This window comes from Bubalus kerabau, chromosome 4 (genome assembly GCF_029407905.1).
Source record: "Bubalus kerabau isolate K-KA32 ecotype Philippines breed swamp buffalo chromosome 4, PCC_UOA_SB_1v2, whole genome shotgun sequence".
NCBI lineage: Eukaryota > Metazoa > Chordata > Mammalia > Artiodactyla > Bovidae > Bubalus > Bubalus kerabau.
In genome coordinates, this window is record NC_073627.1 from 171043217 (window position 1) to 171056221 (window position 13005).

Genomic DNA, 13005 nt, shown 5'->3' on the forward strand with positions numbered 1-13005 from the left:
TTTTCCATGATCCAGAGGATGCTGGCAATTTGATCTTTGGTTCGTCTGCCTTTTCTAAAACCAGCTTGACACATACTAACGCATATATATGGAATTTAGAAAGATGGTAACAATAACCCTGTATACGAGACAGCAAAAGAGACACTGATGTATAGAACAGTCTTTTGGACTCTGTGGGAGAGAGAGAGGGTGGGATGATTTGGGAGAATGGCATTGAAACACGTATAATATCATATATGAAACCAGTCGCCAGTCCAGGTTCGATGCACGATACTGGATGCTTGGGGCTGGTGCACTGGGACGACCCAGAGGGATGGTAAGGGGAGGGAGGAGGGAGAGGGTTCAGGATGGGAACACGTGTATACCTGTGGAGGATTCATTTTGATATATGGCAAAACCAATACAATATTGTAAAGTTAAAAAAAAAAAAAAGCTTGAACATTTGGAAGTTCACGGTTCACATATTGCTGAAGCCTGGCTTGGAGAATTTTGAGCATTACTTTACTAGCATGCAATTGTGCGGTAGTTTGAGCATTCTTTGGCATTGCCTTTCTTTGGGATCGGAATGAAAACTAAAAGCACTAAAGCGCGGGCGGCTGCGACCGGCGCACTAAAGCGCGGCCGAGAGGAGCTACCCCACGTCCGAGGTCAGGGGCAGAAGCCGGGAGGACCCCATGCCCGAAGAGCGGCGGGCAAGAGGAGTTGCCCCACGTCCGAGGTCAGGGGCAGCAGCCGAGAGTGCCAGGCTGCTACGGCGCAGGAACGGCGGAGAAGAGCTACCGAAGTCCGAAGTCCGAGGTCAGGGGCGGCGGCCGAGAGGAGCTACTACCAGCTTCAGTGGTTCCTAATTTAACCATTCTGGTCTTTCTTGCCGTAATATAGGCCAATATGCAAGTGGCGTCAAGGGTATTCCAATTGTGGGGAGGTTGGGGCGAGGGGAGGCCAGATTTTTGTTAGGTAGGTTGTGAATAACTAACACATTTTCTCCTTTCCTGCCTGTGAAGGAAAAACCATGAGGTACAGGTTAGCAGCCATCTTCCAACCATGAGAGAAGTCAGCTTGAAGACCGAAGTGACACATAGAGGAGGAGAGCCAAGAGTATCTCAAAAGAGAAAAACAAAACACAAAAAACCCAACAACAGTGGAGTCAGAGCCCCGACTGAGCCTTGCTGGACCTTCTGTGTGACCAGATAGCCAATGTGCCTGAGATAGCCTCAGTTTACACCAGCTTTTCTAGCTTGATAGTTTTCTTCCTCAAAAGTGTCCCAGTTTGGACAATCATTTCTATGGTCACCCTCAATATAAATGGATTTTCAATCACATATCAATTAACTTAGCAGTTAGCCAAGGTGAACTGTTTTTCGAGCTGTGTTCATTTGGACTGTTTTCTGACTGCCTCCCAGCATCCTCCCAGAGGCTGTTCAGTTGTCTAGATTTTAAAAAGTAAGCACATGAGACATTCTGCTTTCTTCTTACTCTTTCTTCAGGACCCAGGACCTCTCCATGCAGTCTTGCTAGACTTTTCTAAATAAAAGTAATTATTCCCAACTCCCACACAATTCTCCTTGTCCCTCTTTATCCACATTTGTAACATTGCATTACCATGATCTGTTCTTGTGTTTATCTTCCATAACCAACTGTGAAAGTCCCCTTAAAAAAGGATTTTTATCATTTTTAACTTTGTATCCAAAGAATGAGAACAAGGTACTCAGTGGAACATAGTTTCTTTTGATGTTTGCTGCTGAATAAATGGACAGAGAAGGCAATGGCACCCCACTCCAGTACTCTTGCCTGGAAAATCCCATGGACGGAGGAGCCTGGTGGGCTGCAGTCCATGGGGTCGCACAGAGTTGGACACGACTGAAGCGACTTAGCAGCAGCAGCAGCAGCTGAATAAATGGAAGGAAAGCCATTCATTTGTTTGACATTTTTAACAGTCTGTTCAAATAATTTTGCTCAATATTTTCCATTGTATAGCAAATAACCATTAACAATGTCTCCCAAGCCCAAATGATCTCAAAATAATTAAACTGGGTAATTGAATTTAGGGATGAGCTTAATATAATAGGACCCCCAGAAGTTGTTTCTGTTTCTTTGAATTGCACAATGAACTGTTTCATGCTTCTCGTATTTGAGATAATACCTCAAATATATCCACAAGGAAATAAAACCTTAAAAATAATCTGATAAGATTTCTGAACAATTAAATTACCAAAATGAGTGGAGGGCTCATCTTCTTCACAAATTCATGTTAATTTGGTCTCATTCATACAGAATATTACTTTAAAAAAATTTAGAGCTTAAAAAAATTGTCATGTAATCTAGACTCTGAAAACTGCCTTCTGTTAATCCTGATATCCTGATGCATTTTATTCTAACTATTTTAAAGATATTTATTAGTGAAAATAATATTAACACTTATTCAATATCATTTCATACATGTTAGAAGACCCCATGTGTATCTAGTGAAAAGTGAAGTCGCTCAGTCGTGTCCGACTCTTTGTGACCCCATGGACTGTAGCCTCCCAGGGTCCTCTGTCCATGGGGTTTTCCAGGCAAGAATACTGGAGTGGGTTGCCATTTCCTTCTCCAGGGGATCTTCCCAACCCAGGGATCGAACCCGGGTCTCCCTCATTGCAGGCAGACACTTTACCATCTGAGCCACCAGGGAAACCCCCATGTGTATCTAAATACCTTTTAAATCTTATTCTTTGCTTTTAAGAATATTTTAAGGCCTGAAATTGATTTTTCTCATGGGATAAAAGTACCTTTGTTTGCTCTCTACTATGTAATATTATTCCTATTCTATACAATTATCTATTTACATTTGTTTCTGACTGACTAAGTCAGTTATGTTAGGGAAAAATGAGATCTCTAGAACATCCTGATTTGTGTAATAAGCAAAAATTGGGGGTTGTTGAATGCTTCTGCTTACAGAGAGACCAATTTGCTTTAAAAAGAAAATCCTTTTAAGTGTTGTTAATTTTATTTTTCATGGGTAAAAACCATAAAGGAAGAAATTGAGAAAATAAAAAATTAGTGATCTAGATGAAATTAGAATGAATGAATGTTTTCTAGTAAGGAATAATAATAAAACTTCCATGAAATGTACATGCACCTGCAACCATTCTGAATATTTTATATATGTTAATTTCATCCCTCACAACTCAGGTCATGTAGCTGGTAAATGGTAGAATTGGAATTTAAACCCAGCCAATGTGATATTCACAACGTACGTATGTATGTGCTTAACCAATAGTCTTCACTGTATCCTCAAACAAAGCATTTTGTAGAGATTCTGAACTCAAAAGATATAGGTTATCTTGACAGCCTTTGTTCATTAGTAAAATTTAAACTCACACTTAAGTTATATTGCCATTAATACTATGAAATAATAAAACAAGAAACAGGTTTTATTGGCCTTTTCCTGATCTTTTAAATTTATCTACTTGTTGTTTACTCTCTTAGATGAATTGTTCTGAAATGACAATGTATTTCATGAAATTCCTCTTAACCGAAGAAAAAGATGTGGTAAAAGAGTAAGGTGTTTAAATTGTCAGTGCAATTTAGCATGAAATATATGATCTATTCTTAATACACTTTCCCAGGTCTCAGATGTTGAAAGTGACATCTACAGAATATTGGTTAGCAAACTAAATAATGCTAAACCAAAATCTATCAATACTTTGCTGTCTAAACTTGTGGACTGATCATCTACTATACTTTGTTTAAATTAACTTAATATTGTACTTTTTTTTTTAAATATAAAGAGCACTGGCTTTGAAGTCTGACAGACCTGGGTCCAAACTCCAGCTCCCTCACTTATCAGATGTGTCACTCAGTAGTTACTTTATCTTTATGGCTTCCAATTTCATGACATTTGTGAAAATTAAGTTAATATTTTCAAATTTGCCTGGCACATAACTTATGTTTTTGTGTTCAATAAATATAGTTGCCTTCCATACCCATAGGTTCTAAATTCATGGATTCAACCAACTGGAATTCAAACCTAGAATAGAAGATAATTGGGAAAAAATTCCAGAAAGTTTCAAAAAGCAAAATGAATTTGCTGTATGTCCTGGCAACTGTTTACAAAGCATTTTACACTGCATTAGGTAGTATAAGTAATAGATGATTTAGAGTATACAAGAGTATGCTGCTGCTACTCAGTCACTTCAGTCGTGTCCAGCTCTTTGCAACCCTATGGAATGTAACCTGCCAGGCTCCTCTGTCCACGGGATTCTCCAGGCAAGAATACAGGAGTGGGTTGCATGTCCTCCTCCAAGGGATCTTCCTGTCCAGGGGGTTGAACCTCTGGTCAATGAATCTCTTGCACTGCAGGTGGATTCTTTACCAACTGAGCCACCTGGGAAACCCATACAAAAGTATATGCTTATATAATACATACCTGTAGTGCTTTGGTTATATGCAAACATTATGTCATTTTATATAAGGGACTTGAGCATTTGTGGATTTTGGTGTCTGGGGGGTCCTAGAAATAATCACCCACTGATACCAAGGGAGGAGTAGATTTCAGTCTTAGTGTCTGTCTCTCTCTCATTCTCCAATAAATCTACCAAGTTGATTTACACACACACACACATGCACACACACAAAGCCTAGGTGAAGGTTTTTGACATTGTACATTTAAATAAATAATTGAATGGAGTCATGAATCTCTATCTAAAAAAAGCAAATTTAAAAACATTTTGAAAAAATAATTGATATTTACATGGGATACCTTTGGAAATCTTTAGAATTTAGCTTCCTTTAGGAATGAACATTGGTGCTTCAACCTAGCTCACTATGGATTAAAACAAAAGCAAGTATGACATTTGAAAGGAAATGAGTATAATTAACATTTTAATTAGTCATTTGGGTACCAGTTAGCAGAACAGCTGAGAATGAAATGAACTCTAGTAAACTCTTAGCTCTACCCTGGACCACACCTGTAACATACAAACACACTATACCAGTGGTTTATCAAGATGAGGCCCTGAACTGACAATCTGCCTAGAACCTTTGTACATTTGAAGTCTATTCATAGTGATACAGTATCTTAGGATGTGAAGGCCTTTACAAAGTTACCATTTAATGGGTAACAAAATGACTGTAGGTTAAGCACCTGAGCTGATAAGTAGATAAGGCATTTTTTCTACTAATTTCAAACAGGCTTAGGGGATGGGGGGAAGGCCAAGAATTAAATTGTTTCTTTGGGCATTAGCACCACAAATTTGTAGAATCAATGGATTCTAACTTTGTTTTCAAAACTTAAAATTTACCCAATTTTTGGAGGATCACTTTTTACTTTTTAAAGAAGTTTTTTTTTTTTTTTTTAATAGGGCTGAAGATTTACAGTAAACCTATCTTTTAAAAATAACACATTAACTACATTCAAACAACATCAGATCATGTAGCACTATAGTAGTATTTACTGAAAAAAGAAATCTGTGTCTAAGTGGACCCCTGTTGTTCAATATTGAATGTCCAATATTGACATAAAAATGATGCTGTTGACTCTGCCAAGTAGAGCATGGGCTTTGGGGCAGGTCTTCAGATTGCGATTAGGTGAACTAATATGTAGTTACTCTCACCCTAACTCTGTGGTCAAACTTTGTAATCTGAAGGAAGAGCATGGGTAGTTAATGTGTATTTCTTTTCCACAAAGGTGGGGGGTGGGGAACATGTTTAAAGCATTTGCAAACAAAGGAGAAAGTTGAGCAACATTTCTAGTGATTTCTCTCAATGCAGATCCCTTTAAATAAACTAATTCACTTGTTCAACAAATATTTGACTGCCTAGAAGATGGGAAGCCCTGGGATGTGATGACAAACTAGTTTATTTCATGAATTCAGACACTTGGAATGTTTCCAATACTTTTGTGTGTGTGTGTGTAGCATTCACTAATTTTTTTTTAATAGACTTTATTTTTTAAAGCAGTTTTAGGTACACAGTAAAACTGAGCAGAAAATACAGAGTTCCTTTATACTTCCTGCCCAACACATGCACAGTTCCCCACTGACAACACCTTGCCCCAGATTGGTATATTTGTTGTAGCTGATGAAACTGTATTGACACATCACAGTCACCCAAAGTCCATAGTTTACATTAGGGTTCACTCTTGGTGTTGCACATTCTATAGTTTTTTGACAAATGTGTAATACGTGTATCCACCATTATACAGAATAGTTTCACTGCCATAAAAATCCTCTGTGACTTGCCTCTGTTGCAGGAAGTGGGAACCCCCCCGACTCACTCCCTTCTGGCAATCACTGACATTTTTACTGTCTCCATAATTTTGCTTTTTCCAGAATGTTATATAGTTGTAATTCTACAGTATGTAGCCTTTTCAGACTGGCTTATTTTATTATACTTAATAAAATGCATTTAAATTTCTCCATGTCTTTTCATGACTTGATAATTAATTTCTTCTTAGCACTTAAAAATATTCCACTGTATCGATGGACCAGACAATAGATTTATACATTCATCTACAGATGGATATCTTGGTTGCTTCCAACTTTTGGCTTGCATGCATTTGTGCTAAGTCACCTCAGTCATGTCCAGCTCTTTGCAACCCTATGGACTGTAGCCCACCAGGCTCCTCTGTCAATGGGATTCTCTAGGCAAGAATACTCGAGTGGGTTGCCATGCTCTCCTCCACGGGATTTTCCCAACCCAGAGATCAAACCCACATCTCTTATGTCTCCTGCATTGGCAGGTGGGTTCTTTACCTGAGAAGTTTTGGCAATTAGGAATAAAGCTGCTATGAACATCTGCGTGCAGGTTTTTGTATGAGTATGTTTTCAGTTCATTTGACTAAACAACAAGGAGTGTGATTGCTGGATTGTATGGTTAAGAGTATGTTTAGTTTTGTAAGTAAATGTCAAACTATCTTCCAAAGTGATTTATCACTCATAATTTTTATTTTAAAAATTTTCAAATTTTATGTGATGTTTTTCATCATTGATTAACTCATTTATAAAATAGAAAATGGTCATTTTTCTCTGTGGAAATAATAATGCTCAATACAGAAAGTCAACAATATAAAAAGGTAGATTTTTAAAAGTCAACACATTTCATTTCTCAAAGACAAGTAGTTATAACTGATTGTTTGATGCACTATCTTTTAGTCTTTTTTCTGTAGGCATAGCTTTTGTGTCACATTTTAAACATGATTTTTTTTTAGAAATTTCACTAAATATGATTTTTTTCTTAGACACAATCCAAATTAAGAATCCTGATTGTTGAAAATATTACAACTTTTAAAAATGTAAATGCACTTTTAAATATAGGCATTTGGGGCACAGTGTAACAATCAACTTGCCAAAGTTTGTTTCATTGCTCTAACTTAAGTACCTATGTTCTCCCAGCCTCTGTTCTTGTCTTTTCTGGGACATAGAACTAGAACCAATATAATTCCATTTCAGTTGGAATCAGCTACAGTTATTTTGGTCTGGATTTGGTTCAAACAAAATGTGTTCCAACTACGTGGTTGAACTAGACATTTTAAATCCTTTTCTTGTTAAGGTTTTAAAACTAAACTATCCATGGCCATTAAATGACAGTCAAATTTGGGTTTTGTTTATCTCTAAAAACACTGCTCCTTAAAAATGTACGTATTTAAATCACTAGTGCTACTAAATTGCCACTGAAAAAAATCAGAGGCCCTGAACTTGGTAGAATTGGTGTTCAAAGAGACAGGAGAGCCCTTTAGACAAGCAACCAAAACAATGTAAACTGCCAAAAGTAAGATCAGCGGGCAGGGTTTTTACTAAACTTCTATGCTGCTATGCTACATGGAAGAAATTTATACTTTTACCATATCTAAAGAATGTTGAAAGTGAAAAAAAAGTGTTAGTCACTCAGTTGTGTCCAACTCTTTGTGACCCCATTGACTGTAGCCAGCCAGGCTCCTCTGTCCCTGGAATTCTCAAGGCAAGAATACTGGAGTGGGTTGCCATGCCCTTCTCCAGGGGGTCTTCCCCACTCAGGGATTGAACCCGGGTCTCATGTCTCCTGCGTTGGCAGGCGGGTTCTTTACCACTAGCGCCACCTGGGAAGCCTATATAACCTTAGGATTACACATTCTAACGCTACTCCTTTAAAATCATCAACCAGGCTTGGACAGACTAAGTTTAAATAGGCTAAAGTACAACACAGCAAATCTTCTATCTACTAGTTATACCCAATTAGAGGAGTTCTGTTAACTCTTCAGAATATTTGATTCTTTCACTTTTCTTTGGCTTCATTTTCCATGTCATTGATTATAAAATCCTTCGTTGTAAGGTTCCAAAAACAATTTGGATAAATGCAGAATAACACAAAATGCTTAAACTGACCAATTGATGTAGTTCATCATATCTTAACAGTACATTAATGGTAAGATGCAGCATTATTTTACATACAACTAAGAAAAAAACACCAATTAATTGTAAGATGCCATTGACTGTGAGATCCATTTCCATTTCAGAAATGTTGAAATGTATTCAAATGTTTCTTTTTAAGTCAGACTTGATTAACTAAAATAGTGACATTTTAAAATTTTCACTTGTAGTGTTATTTCCATGCTAGTACACTATCGGGCTATAACTTTATCAACCAGTAACTCTCAACAATGAAGTCTGGTTTCTAAGCCTTGTTCTTTCTTACTGACTTTACCCAGGTAAAACAAAGGATACAGCAAATCCAGGATTGGTTCTCAACATAGACATTAATTCAAACTCTTTTCTAAAGGTGTGTGTACACTCAGTCGCTAAGTCGTATACAAGTCTTCTCTACCCCATGGATTGTAGCCTGCCAAAATCCTCTGTCCATGAGGTTTTCCAGGTAAGAATACTGGAGTAGGTCGCCATTTCCTTCTCCAGGGGATCTTTCTGACACAGGGTAACCCCTGTGTTATGCATGCAGGTGGATTCTTTATAACTGAGCCACCTGGGAAGCCCCTTTCTGATTGTAGTTTATCATTTAATTGTAGATTGAGGTAGTTCATTCGATCAATATCAACTATATAAATAACAATGATAAACAACTTCTTTCCAAAATTGAATTCTATTCTGAAATCTCTCTAGGGAGTCACGGATTATGTAAAAAGAAATCATTTGAAATAATAAACACTGTCTAAACATAAAACAATGAAGAAACTATATAAACTCATCTAGGCTAAAGAAACAAACAGAAACGTTTAGTACTAGATTAAAACATCTCCTGGACTGATTTAAAATTAAGATAAACACTAGGTTACCTTACTATCCAAAATGCCACATCTTTCCATTTTAGAGTGCTATCCTCCTGGGTAACTTAAAATCTTCTAGTAGCTAGCAGAATTTAAAAAACAACAGCAAAGACAGTGAAACAATTTTAATAAATTAACTCAATGTATCAAAAATATTCTTAGAATTTGTAGTCAATATAAAAGTAATGATATCAAGTGTATCACTTCATATCAGGTGTATGACTTACATTCGTAACACAACTCTCTCAGTTCCTACTATCCACATTTCAAGCGCGCAATAGCCCCCTATGGCTATCATATTGGGCAGGAGTCTTAGAGGACTTCAGAATCAGCTAATCCTTAAACATCCTGAGTTTGAGAATTTCTTGTATGTTACATGCTGCTTCTAAGGTGCTTAAGAGATCTGTGAAACAGATTTCACTCTCGGTACTTTGTGATCCAAGGCTCGATAGCCTCGAAAGTAGCAAGGGAGAAAGGCAATGGGACACACCCGGACGCCCAGGAACATGCCTTGGAAGATGTGGGCCGCTCCGGGCAATGCCCGGCGCAGAGACTGCGGACGCAGCTTTGTAAGTTGCCCTGGTAGGCAACTCGGGGCTGCCTGGAACCGCGGGTCTTTTCCTATGACGCCCTGGCACACCAGAGCCGGACAAAGGGAAAGTGTCCTCCGAGCTGGACACAGGATCGCGCTCCGCCGACAGAGGCGGGCCCAGGGGTGCAGAGCTGGCTGCCCGGGTCGCATTCGCCGGTCACCGAGAGGTGGGCGGCGGCCGGAGCCTCGAGAGGAACACCCAGATTAACCCTCCCAGGGGCGCGCTCACGACAGTGACGCCACCAGCGCGAGGGCGGCAGGGTGGGCGGAGAGGAGCGGCGCGCACCGCCCCTCGGAGGGCGGGACCGCGGTTTCGGAGGGCCGGGGCGGGGCGGGGTGCGCCGGGGAGTCGGGGCGCCAGGCGGTGGTTTCGATTAGTGCGCGGAGCTGCGGCGGCAGAGCAGGGCGCGGAGCTGCGCTGCCCGGAGCCCGGCGCCGAGGCTGCGGGAAGGCGGCGGGGCGGCGACGGAGGCGGCGGCGCAGGCGCGCGGGGTCCGGCAGGCGGCCGCGAGGGGGTGGAGAGGCGAGCGGGAGCGCGGGGCCACGGCCGACCTGACCACTGAGTCCGGCCACTGCAGCGCCTACATCCGCGAGCGCGCTCGGGCCAGCGCGCGAGGGAGCGCGCGCGGGCGGGGGCGCGCAGGCCCTGCCCGCCCCTTCCGCCCCCACCCCCTCCGCCCCTTCCTCTCTCCACCTTTCTCTCCTCTTCTGCGCCCCCGCGCCGGGCGCCCACCCAGTCCTCCTCCTGCGGGAGCGCTGTCCGCTGCGGCGGCCGGAGCGGGCCGGGCCGGGGGATGGCGCTGCTGGACCTGGCCCTGGAGGGAATGGCCGTCTTCGGGTTCGTCCTCTTCTTGGTGCTGTGGCTGATGCATTTCATGGCCATCATCTACACGTGAGTGAGGGGCAGCTGGAGGAGCCCGTGGAGGGGTCCAGGCCTCGGGGACAGGCGAGGGTAGGAGGAATTTCGCTTTGGAGGAGATTGGGCTTGGATAGGGGTGGAGACAGCCAATTTTCAGACTCTTCCTCCCAGTCTCTGTAGCCTTGGCTCAGCTGGGCCGGGGGGCTCATTGGAAGAGAGAAGTCACCGGTGAGGGGGTGGCTGGGCGGCAGGCGACTTCACAGCCAGGGGAAAGAGACTGTACTCTTTTTATGTGTAGGGCGGAAGGTTGCTTGCTTGGTTTGATGTGCTAATGTGCTATGGATTCGTGTGGTTTTTCATCTGGGCCAAGATGTATGGTGTATTGTGGGTTTTTTTCCCCTCTCTCGACCTGGGCCACATTTCTATTATGATGATCGTTTCCACTCTTCTGGGAGCTGCACGCTGCCACCTGGAGACCTCCCTGTGGATTTTCTTCTTCCTGGATGAGCTTTCTGCCCTTAGATAGATGTGAAGCACCTGTCCATCTTGAAAAACGTCCACCAAACCTCTGAACTGGTGTTGTAACCTTAAGTCATGTCAGCTTGTACATTTCAGTGTGGCTCCCCCCCACCCCCCAATTCCTTATATTTTGTCTTGTTTAGATTGGGTCCCCCGCCCCCAGGCACATACCTTTTCATTAGATACCATTCACTGAAGACACAGTAGTAAGCACGACAGAATTCCTGTCCTCATAGAGCTTACATTCCAGAAGGGAGAGACATAATTAAAATCCGAATAAGGTTATTTCAGATAGTGATAAAGACTATGAAATAAAATAAAATCGGGTAATGGGATGAGTATGACATAGGGTGTGTAGCTACTTTTGATATTTCAATTGTTTGAATGTCTTTAAAATGGAAAAAGTCTTTGTAAGGAAATGAAAGAATTGACACAGCCCATTACTCTTGGATTCACTAGACTTTTAGCTGGAAGGAAAAAAAAAAAAAGATTGTGCATAGTGATCTTTACCACCATTTAGAATAGAGTATATGTTGGTAGAGAGGGGAGGACTTTAAGAAATTAATTGCTTACAGTTTTTCTTTCCCTTTTCACTGCAAAAAAAGTGTACTTCTTCCTTTTAGAAATGCTGCATTTTATTAGTGTAGTGTGGCATTTCCTGGTAGTGGAGAAAGATGCTACTGATGCATTGTAAAGGCATGCTGGTATTTCTTTGAAGATGAATGAAAAATGCTTCTTGGAGACTGTTGATTTTAGGTTTTGGAGTTTGTGAGCTGTAGGCAGTGAACATTCTAGACTTCATTTTAAATATATGAGTTCTTAAAAAGCAGTTTTGTTACTTTATCTGATCATAGAAATAAAACAGGCTTACTGTATAGAGAATTAGACTACAGAGAAGAAAGAACAAAGTTAAACAGAGACACCAAAACTCCATTGCCTGTCAACCTTTTGTACTATCCTTCCAGTTATATTTCTGTAGGGGGAGGGAAAGGAAGAGAGGGAGGTCCGGAAGGAACGAGGAAGGGACCACACCATGGTTGTTCTGTAACCAGCTTTAAAATTCATCTATTTAATAAATACTTTCTAGGAAGCTCTTTTGTACAAGGCACTGTTCTAGGTGCTGGAAATAAGATTGAAGAACAATATATCCAAGGCCCCTGCTCTCATGGAGCTTCCATGTAAAATGTCATGAGTAATTTTTTCGTCAGTAAATGTATGATCTCTCCATCGCTTTTAATAGATGCATGACATTTTTATTTATGAGGCACTAATCTGTGTTCATTACTATTATTGGTCGGCATTTAGGCTATTTTCAGTTTGTCACGATTACAAAGAACACTGTGATGAATGGCTACCATCTTTAAGAGATGATCAGCAACCCACTCCAGTGTTCTTGCCTGGAGAATCCCAGGGACGGGGGAGCCTGGTGGGCTGCCATCTATGGGGTCGCACAGAGTCGGACACGACTGAGGCAACTTAGCCGCAGCCACAGCAGCTCCTTAGTTTACATTTTGAAAGAGGAATTATTGGACCAGAAGGGGTGCACATTTTAAACTTGGATACATATTACCCTATAGAAATGTTGTATCTATTCATAGTGCTGGTAACATTGTATGATGGTCACCATTTCCCCTTACTAAGTATTAGGGTTTTTACTGTTCTTTGATTTTTGTCTTCATTCCTTTAATTACTGGTTTCATCAAATGTTTTTCATCTATTTAATGCCAGTTACAGCTAGTTGTAAATTTCATATTAATAAATCTTTTGCTTGTGCAATCTATTGCTGTGCTAATCTTTTTC

The 13005-nt window shown here is 40.9% G+C and overlaps 1 protein-coding gene across 1 annotated transcript in view; it reads left to right on the top strand.

Annotated features, from left to right (window-relative positions):
- Nucleotides 1-10221: 10221 nt before the first annotated feature.
- UGCG (UDP-glucose ceramide glucosyltransferase) overlaps nucleotides 10222-13005 on the top strand; it is a 38718-nt gene continuing 35934 nt past the window's right edge. The window contains exon 1 of the mRNA XM_055579320.1: nucleotides 10222-10719. Coding sequence (XP_055435295.1) covers nucleotides 10622-10719 — 98 coding nt within the window. The 5' untranslated portion in view covers nucleotides 10222-10621. The remainder of the gene's footprint in view (nucleotides 10720-13005) is intronic.